At 40.8% G+C, this 9,578-nt stretch overlaps 1 protein-coding gene across 1 annotated transcript in view; it reads left to right on the forward strand.

Annotated features, from left to right (window-relative positions):
* Positions 1 to 6,203, forward strand: part of htt (huntingtin) — a 32,581-nt gene extending 26,378 nt beyond the window's left edge. The window contains 8 exon segments of the mRNA XM_040145428.1: positions 144 to 299; positions 437 to 627; positions 955 to 1,069; positions 1,216 to 1,429; positions 3,484 to 3,703; positions 3,941 to 4,103; positions 4,998 to 5,158; positions 5,312 to 6,203. Coding sequence (XP_040001362.1) covers positions 144 to 299; positions 437 to 627; positions 955 to 1,069; positions 1,216 to 1,429; positions 3,484 to 3,703; positions 3,941 to 4,103; positions 4,998 to 5,158; positions 5,312 to 5,525 — 1,434 coding nt within the window. The 3' untranslated portion in view covers positions 5,526 to 6,203.
* The last annotated feature ends 3,375 nt before the right edge of the window (positions 6,204 to 9,578 follow it).

The raw sequence follows: 9,578 nt of genomic DNA on the forward strand, positions 1-9,578 counted from the left end.
AGGATCCAGCATAAATGGGACCAAGACCTAACCTTATCCCATACTCTGAGCCTCCCAAGATTAATGTGTTTATGTGAACCCAGGATGGGTCACTTTTCTTCTCAACCTTTCCACCCTCTACTCCCATTTGTCATTCTCTGTAGCTGCTGGCGGTGTCGGACCTGTTCACAGAGAGGAACCAGTTTGACATGATGTTCTCCACCCTGATGGAATTGCAGAAGCTCCACCCGCCTGAGGATGAGATCCTCAATCAATACCTGGTGCCTGCCATCTGCAAGGCTGCTGCTGTGTTGGGAATGGTGAGCAAGGCAGTGTGTGGTTGGTAGACGTGACATGGTGGTAGACTGTGTGTTTTGTGATTCGTAAAAGTGTACTGTTAACCTGCAATCTGATATTGTACAGATGAAATATAAAGAAACTGAATGTATATTTCCAGGACAAAGCAATAGCCGAGCCTGTGTGTCGCCTGTTGGAGACAACCCTGCGCAGCACCCACTTGCCAAGCCGCATGGGGGCCCTGCATGGAGTGCTGTATGTGTTGGAGTGTGACCTGCTGGATGACACAGCCAAACAGCTCATCCCCACCGTCTCAGAGTACCTACTGTCCAACCTCAGGGCTATCGCTCAGTGAGTATCTCTCTCTCTCATCTCACAAACAGATGCAGACCCTGACCTCATTTCATCTTCTAATGAGCTGAATTGATGATCAAAGAGCCTCAGGGAGCCAGTGTGTTTAATGGCCGTGTGTGACCCTCCCCACACTGCAAGTGGATCTTTGAATCAATTAGTTTTATTCAGCTTAATAAGGTGATAGAAACAAGAGTACAGTGCATCTCCTGGCCACTAGGTGCTGCCCTTCACATTTAAAACAAATACCTACTGGCCTTCCTTTTTATCTGTTTCATCTTAATTTTGTCCCACTCACTCTGTGTGTCTCCTGTCTCTATTCTGCAGCTGTGTGAACCTGCATAACCAGCAGCATGTGTTGGTGATGTGCGCAGTGGCCTTCTACATGATGGAGAACTACCCTCTGGATGTAGGAGCTGAGTTTATGGCCGGCGTTATACAGGTAAGGCAAATTTAATAGGGGACAACAAACCCTGGCGTGTATCACACATTACCCAATAGAATGAAAGTAGAAATATATTACAAAAATGTCTGCCTTTCTCAGTCCTGCTCCTGCCTTCCTCTCCTGCCTTTGTCCCTGTCTTCCAGTTGTGCGGTGTAATGGTTTCTGCCAGCGAGGACTCCACTCCCTCCGTCATCTATCACTGCGTGCTGCGCGGTCTGGAGCGTCTCCTGCTGTCGGAGCAGTTGTCCCGTGTGGATGGAGAAGCGCTGGTGAAACTCAGCGTGGACCGAGTCAACATGCCGTCACCACACAGAGCCATGGCAGCACTAGGCCTCATGCTCACCTGCATGTACACTGGTAAGAAAGGTGCTAACATGACTTACCCTGCATGCTGGCTAAATCACCAGAATGTACTCTAATAGGATTGGCGCTTTCATGACTGCTGTTGTGGCTTTATAAGTCTGCCGCAAACTCTCACCATGGCATCGAGCTAGCTGGCTAACTCACCTGCATGGACACCCATATTAGTAGACGACTTTATCATGAGCTCTCCTCACTGAGGCTGATGCAGTTCTGACAGTAGTTAAATTTGCAGCAATGCAAGATTAACTGTTAATTGCTCTGCCACACTAAGGCTGTGTCTCATTTCTTCCCTGTGCTCTCATCCTAGACCCCTTTCTTCCTAATTGCATGTAAAATATAGTGGTCCACAAAGGTCCTGTAAGAAATATTTTTAACCTGTCTTCTCAAGATAATCAAACAAATCTTTCTAATCTAAAGAGTAGTAATGCAGCTTAAGTAGGGTATGATCTGCTATTAAACAACAGAGAAAATGTTCCTCCCCTCTAACTCCACTCTTGGCTCGGAGTCATTTTTATCTAACGCTCATAGCTTAGGACTCTGAAACAAATGGAAGGGTTAAAAGGGAGAGTTATGACAAGCTTAAGAATCACATTAAGTGGGAATGTGTGGCTGCTACTAAGCCCACTGCAATGCTAACTCGCTAGCTTAAACCTTAATGTTTATGCCCTCTTGCAAACATCTGAAAGTTTCTAAGAGCTGAAACAACTAAAAACTGAATCAAAATATTTTGACAGTCAGTTAATTTGTTTATTTGTTTTTAAGTAAAAATAGCAAAAATTTCATTCTGCTTCTCAAATGTGAGTTTTTTTTTTAGTTTTTTCTTTAGTCTATTAAGGCATTTGAGACAAACCAAGATATATTAAGATGCCATATTAGGCTCTGGGGACTGGACTTTTTTTTTTTTTCCTTTTTTTTCTGTGGACAATGATCAGTTGGTTAATTAAGAGAATAATCAATCAGTAGATTAAACAGAAATTGTCAAATCTAATCATTGCAGCCCTACTACATATAGTAGAGACACAAGAAATTGTAACTATAGAAAAATTTAAGATGTGTTTAGTAATGCATGAAAAATTACTCATGAACATAGAATTAATGTGTGTCCATCTTAGATTAATGTTAATATTTTGGAAAAGTAAAGTAGCTATTTTACTTTCCTGAAGTAGTATTAGCCTTCAAATGTGGTTTAGATTTCAGTAGTACATGTGGGGAGAAGTGGTGCATGGCTGGTATAAATGAAAATAAATGCTTAAAAGTAAACCTGTTTTTCAGAAACCCAACTATTACAATCGCAGGAGTGATTTCTCATTGTACATGGACCATTTTCTGTTACATTTACAGGTCTGCTGTCTTTACACACACCGCCAGCAACACTGATAACACCTACATGTATTCCATGTGAAACCACATCATGGCTAATACTAGTGATTACCATTCGTTATCTTGCTTTATACCATAAAAGACCTTTCAGTGCTCCAACTATTTCTTTACACCTATGATAGCATTAAAAAATTTGCTTGCTTCCTGCATGTGATACCTGTATTATACATACCTCTCCTATACCCTACCTCTAACCCCTACGTCGGCCCCTACTAACTCTGTCAGCGCCTAGCATGTTGTTGTTCTTGTGCTGATGGGCTAAATAAGACTCCTTTGTTGCCTAGAGCTAGCCAGCCAATTCTTTGAGTAAACCCTGGCTCTTGCACATGGAAAATCGACTTATAACTTTCTGCATACCACTTCTCTTTGTGCTGTACAGCAGTGCAAGCTGAAGCGCATTCAGGTCATAGGAGAGGCTAATCTAGTATATAATGTACCTAGGAAACATGGCATTGAAAATCTCTCTAATACTTTAAACACCAGTCATTTGTAGAAAACCTATTTAAGAATGTGATTTGACAGAAGGAAGCTCTCTGAAATTCACCAATTTTCAGTTTGAGGTCAACTAAATTCTGATCTGAATCATGTGATATCAGTGTCCCTACTCCACCTCTAACTTCTCCCCCACTGGTTCAACCGGTTCCAACCCCCCCCTCTCGTCCTCTCAGCGGTGCTTTGCTCGGGTTCAGACGTGACAGGGGTTAGAGGTCAGGTTGACTCTGGCTCTGCTGTAGTGGAGGCGGTGGGCGTCACGGCGGGTCATGTTGGTTTCTCCTCAGGCAAGGAGAAAGCCAGCCCTGCCAGTCGCCCCACCCACTCTGACCCTCAGGCTCCAGACAGCGAGTCGATCATTGTTGCCATGGAGAGGGTCTCTGTGCTCTTTGACAGGTACACACACGCATACCCACCCTCCACTGTACATAAATTGCAAACATTTGTAAAAGAAAAACAGCAAACCATACATGTGACACTTTTTATTTTGCAGCCTTCTTCCTTCACCTTTAATTTTTTTTTTCTCTATGGGTTTGTGGAGTTCAAAAATAAGCTACTGTACTTAATGATAAAAAGCAATTTCATATGTTGTTTCCCATCATCATTTGCTCTTCTGGGGTTTCCTGTTTGCAGAATCAGGAAGGGTTTACCCAGCGAGGCGCGGGTGGTGTCCCGGATTCTGCCCCAGTTTCTGGATGACTTCTTCCCGCCACAGGACGTCATGAACAAGGTCATCGGAGAGTTCCTGTCCAATCAGCAACCCTACCCACAATTCATGGCGACTGTCGTCTACAAGGTCAGCAGCAGGAAGGGAGTCCAGGCAAATTTAAAAAAAAAAAAAAAAAAATCACTTCAGTATTTTCTTGTTTTTATGTAACAAGATTAAAAAACTTTTTAGGATATTTTCAGGCTCACAAGGCAAAATTGGATCAGTTTATTGTTGATTCTATTTTTGACAAATCGAATTCTTTGACTACAGAAATGGTGCATTTCTCAACAATTTCTTTTTCCCTGCTAACTGGTTGTCTGCTTCTTGCAGGGAGCATTACAGAAAATTTCAATGAAGTCCACTCTAAGTAAAGTTGTTACTTTTGTTTTGACTGTGCAAGTCAGCTCTCTTGTTGTCCAATCAGACAATGGGTTGTCAAGACATCAAGCTTGAGCAAAGAGACTGGGTTCCAGTTGTCATCCAGGAATGTAATATAATAGTAGAATTTGCAGTAGAACTAAATATGAAGCGGCATGATTCAGGAATGCTTATCTTGAAATAGCGGTTATCTTTAAACATATAAATGTTGGTAGTCGTACTGTTTCGCTTTGCAAAACTGGCCCAAATTTTACAAGCTCAGTTCTTGTTTTGAGATCTAATTTTTGGAAAAGGGGTAATGAAAATCTATCACTGCATGGTTCATTTCTTGCTTCAAATTGATTTAGAAATGCCTGGTAAATTTGACATTTTCCACATCATCAGCCAATTTGAAAATTAAAATCAGAACACTGGCAGCCCAGTGAGTGACTCGGGGAAGGAGAGCAGGTGAGAGTCACGTGGTGTACAATGTACCTGAAGCGATTCTCCCATTTATTGTTCCAGACAACAAAATAGATATTTTAAGTAATATTGTCCATATCTTTGTCCTGGTCTAATTACTCTGCTTTCCCAACTCTCCCTCTGCTGTGCACTCATCCCCAGGTTTTCCAGACACTCCATGCCACCGGCCAGTCGTCAATGGTGCGAGACTGGGTGCTGCTGTCCCTGTCCAACTTCACTCAGAGGACACCAGTGGCCATGGCCATGTGGAGTCTTTCCTGCTTCTTCGTCTCTGCTTCCACCTCTCAGTGGATCTCGGCCTTGTATCCTCACATAACCAACAGTAGATCTCATGGGCAAGACAGTGATTGGGTTGTTGTATTTAGTAGCGTAGAAGTGTAAATGCAGTCCAGATTTGTCATTGCTCAGCAAACAATGTGGTCTGTTGTCCTTAACCCCCCCCCGCTCTTAACCAGACTGCCACACGTGATCAGCCGAATGGGCTCTAGTGAAGTTGTGGACATCAACCTGTTCTGCCTCGTGGCCATGGATTTTTACCGACACCAGATTGACGAGGAGTTGGACCGCAGGGCTTTCCAGTCCGTCTTTGAGACTGTGGCCTCGCCGGGCAGCCCATATTACCAGCTGCTGAGCTGTCTGCAGTCAATCCACCAGGATACATCACTCTGAGGGCAACAGACTGAGACAGACATGGAGGCACAGAGAGGGGCCGGGGGGAATGAAGTGTGGGTAGAAAAGTGGATTAGGGTGAGAAATGTGGTAGGGCGCGAAATTAGATCTCAGTGTAAATCTCCCCCTTGAGTTGCGATGGTGGGGAAGAACAGAATGTTTTATTACAAAAACCTGCTGTAGCCTCATTCTTGTCCCTCCCTTCACTGATCTGAAATTGAGCTACTGGAGTCACCATGACAAATTCAGTGGAATGAGCATCAAAAGAAAAGGCGAGGGAGATCTGAATCCATTTTAATTTTAGGGTGTATGTTAAATGTAAAAGGGCAGTCTCTGAAGGGGAAGAGTGAGCTCCTGCACCTATATGAAGGACACTGGCTGCAAATCTGGTTCTGCCTACAACCCCCCCACAGCACCCACAGACCATTCCTTGAGACGAATGACAGCACCTTGAACACTTCTCTTACCCAGCACCTTGATTTAAAAAAACAAAAAAACCCACAAACAAAATAGATAAAGATAAGAGTAATCACAGAATCAGATTTGTTTATTTTCCTGTGAGGACTTGCTTGAGTATTGTGATGTCAGTAAAGTAAATAGAGAATAAATTAGACAATATTTACTATATTTAAAGTTTCAATGCATCTATTTTTCAGTGTGGTGTATTTTTTTTTTTTTTTTTTTTTTTTTTTAAAAGGAGTGCTTAAGGTCTGGTTAGGACACTGACAATGGGCTGGCACAAAAGGGTCAGAAATGCCTGCTTAAAGTTGTGAATAATTAGTATCTTTGAAGACCTATTTTATATTTGTTACTTGTTGTCATTCTGACCCACATTAGTTAAATAGTAAAATTTTATGTGTAAGAATGATCACTAATAGCATAGTATTTTTATTTTTATTTTTTTCCTCATAAGCAGGGGATGGGTGTTGCAATTGTATTTGTCAATGCAGAAAGGACAACTTGATTGCGACTATTTCAGCAAGTTACTACAATCCCTGCATCTGTTCAGTGGCGTATTCTGGATGTTATCGTGAGAGGGCAAAGAACCAGACAGGTACATAGTGAGCAGTATAAAAAAAAAAAAAAAAAGTCTACACCTAAAAGACAAAAATACCAAAACTGTGGTGATGTCAACTTTTCTTTTATAACCCAGTAGCTGGGGGATAAGCATTTCCTCTTAAGATTTTATGATATTGCTTATGTCTGTCTAGTCCTTTTTTGTTTTTATTACATTCAAGTCCAGTATGCTCCCCCATTGCACCTGAATAATTCCACTTGTCGATTTCTTGTCCTTTTTTTTTTTTTTTTTTTTTTAAATTCTCAGGATGTAAGATGTGACTATTGTAATAAGACTGGAAGTAATTTACAGTCATCTTTAAATGGATTTACCTTTGTATTTTGTAAAAAGTAATTGTAAAGTAATATGGAGGCCATGGTGCATGATACAGTGAGATCTGTGTAAAGAGGAGGGATCTTAAATAGACGCATAATGTGATGCCATTTTCTTTTTTGTCTTAACACACACACATACATACGTGATCCGAAAATGAGAAATCATGGAATCAGCAGAATGCAGAGAGCTACAAGCTTAGTGGCTTTTTTTTTTTTTTTTTTCCCCCCCTCACTTTTGAAGACTTGACCTTGAGTTGCCTGGGGGTGTGCTGGGCATTGTTACTCTGTACATACACTTGCCTTAGATAAAAGACTGAATATATGTATGTCCTGTACACTGAAAGCTTGAAAGCATGCTTGGCATTACTGCTATTTTCTTGCATAGTCCTTAATACTGTATTTGAATGGGTTACGGTTGCCATGACTGTTGTGTGGAAGAGATGCAACACAATCCAAAGGGAGCCTTGTAACCTTAGCGACCAACAGCAGCTTTGACAAATCAACAGCCGAGGAAGTGTAGCGTAGTTATGCCACGTGACCGTGGGAGTTTTCTGTTTTTTGTTGAGCTTTAAATATTGTTTCGTCTCTGTTAAAGATTGGTAAATATTTCATCATTCAGTGTCTGTGCAGAATATTAAAATACACCTAGCACTTAAAAACTTGAAGTTCTCATGTTGATGTTAGATGCTTTCTTGATATGCAATGAGTCCTACAGTACAGAAAACTTAAAAACATCACAGCGATTTGTATGTTAAATATGTTACAACTTTTCAACCTTTAAAGGCAATGTGACTGGTTTCCTTTGATCATGTTAAAATTATGTATTCACACAATAAATGACGGAGACCTCTGCAGTTGTTAAAGAAATTCCAATGTGAGGCCTCTCTGAAGCAGATTAAATGAGACTAAAGGAGTCGCGTTTTTCTAAGATCAACAGTCTCTTCAAAGTCAATGGATTTATGTGGTGAGAAAAATGGAGGATGACAGAAAACCTTTTTTTTTGTTTTTCTACGCTACTTATGTCTAAGGAAATTATTTAAAAAACCTGGATTGAGGAAAAATTCTTTTCAGCTTGCCTTTTAGTATCTTCCCCCAGGCATAAGAAGAGCAAATGACTGACTGGGGTTCCCTGCAGGGGGTAATACGATTACCCAGAAATCGTTTGTGGTTTTGGGAGATGGGTGTGGAGGTCGTGGACAAAGGTCATGTTTTACTGATTTAACATGCTTCCCTTTAAGACTTAAATTTCTTCCACTTGAAGATTGGAAGAACGCAGAGCATAATATAGTCACTGTTTGTAGTCTAATGAAAAAGCTGAGAATCAACATGATAAAGTCTATTCTGCGTCGAGTTCTTTACATGTCCCATAACCTCAACTCCCTATGCGATTAGCATGTTGGCGCTTGGCTTTGAAAGAATACCTCTTTTCCCCTTTCTGTAAAATGCAGTTTGGTGACCACTTGCCACAATTGTGATTTATCCAATAATTCTCTGGGGGTGACTGAAGATTCACTTTGCAGTTTTTTCAGTTGGGATCCTCCTCTACACGTTTCTTTTTTTTCTTTTTACAGTTGCTTGTAAAAAACATGAACAAAAGATTGTGTATTTCAATAATTCTAATATTTTGAAGAGATTAATCACTGCATATGGTCCATTGTAGAGAGGAATAAATTATTTAAAGATGTTAAACTTGTTATGTTTCGTGATTCAATTAGACAATTTCCTTCCTGATGGTCTTAAACTTGGCTCGACAACTATGATGGCAAACCAGTAGAAGGTATTTTATGTGTTTTCGATAATATTATAAACGTGGCTGCCTGGCACACACAGGATCCACTGTGTGACTCTAACACAATCAACCAGTGAGGTTACAACCGTTAAAACGCTCTGCCACACTCTGCCTCACCCTGCTCTCTGTCAGAAAGAACAAGCTGTTACCAACCAGCTCAAATGACCCAAACAGGCAACAAATGGTCAAGCTGAGCTGGTCAGAAACCACTGACCACAATTTAGCAACGTGCTTGTTTAAAAGTCTGTTGTAACATACTGTATTTGAAGCCAGTTATGAGACCTTTAACTTTAACTCTAACTGATCTTTTACATGGTCAAGTTACCACATTTTTACAATTTCCTTTTCTCAGCCACGCTGCAATTCCCTTTTATGGACCACACAGTATGAAAACATACATAGCTCCTTGTTTTACAGCACCCATTAAGATGGGCGGCTCATGATTAAAAGGTATTAACAGGATTACTAAGCAGGTGCCATATGGTTCATGAAGTACTGAGCTGAAATCACGATGGAACAGGTTTTAATCAACTGTACACAGCAAACGCTCCTTATGGTTGAACTTTACAACGGGCCGATCATGTCATCTGTATGTCTAACACTATGCATAGCACCTTGCGTATCATTTACAGGACAAACTAATACAATGTACAAAATCACATAAAACTAGACAGGTGGGAGTTTTGGAAAGAAAATAAACTAATATTCCAACAATGTTTTAAATCTTTTATAGACCTTATTGCAACTCTATATTGCTAATTTCTAGTAACCTTTTGAAACTAAAATAAATCCACAGGTGTGATGTGCTCTAACTGGTCTTTCTACTTTGAATCAGAAATTCAGATACAAAAGTTCAGCTACTCCAATGCCAC

This window comes from Xiphias gladius, chromosome 15 (genome assembly GCF_016859285.1).
Source record: "Xiphias gladius isolate SHS-SW01 ecotype Sanya breed wild chromosome 15, ASM1685928v1, whole genome shotgun sequence".
NCBI classification, from domain to species: Eukaryota; Metazoa; Chordata; class Actinopteri; order Istiophoriformes; family Xiphiidae; genus Xiphias; species Xiphias gladius.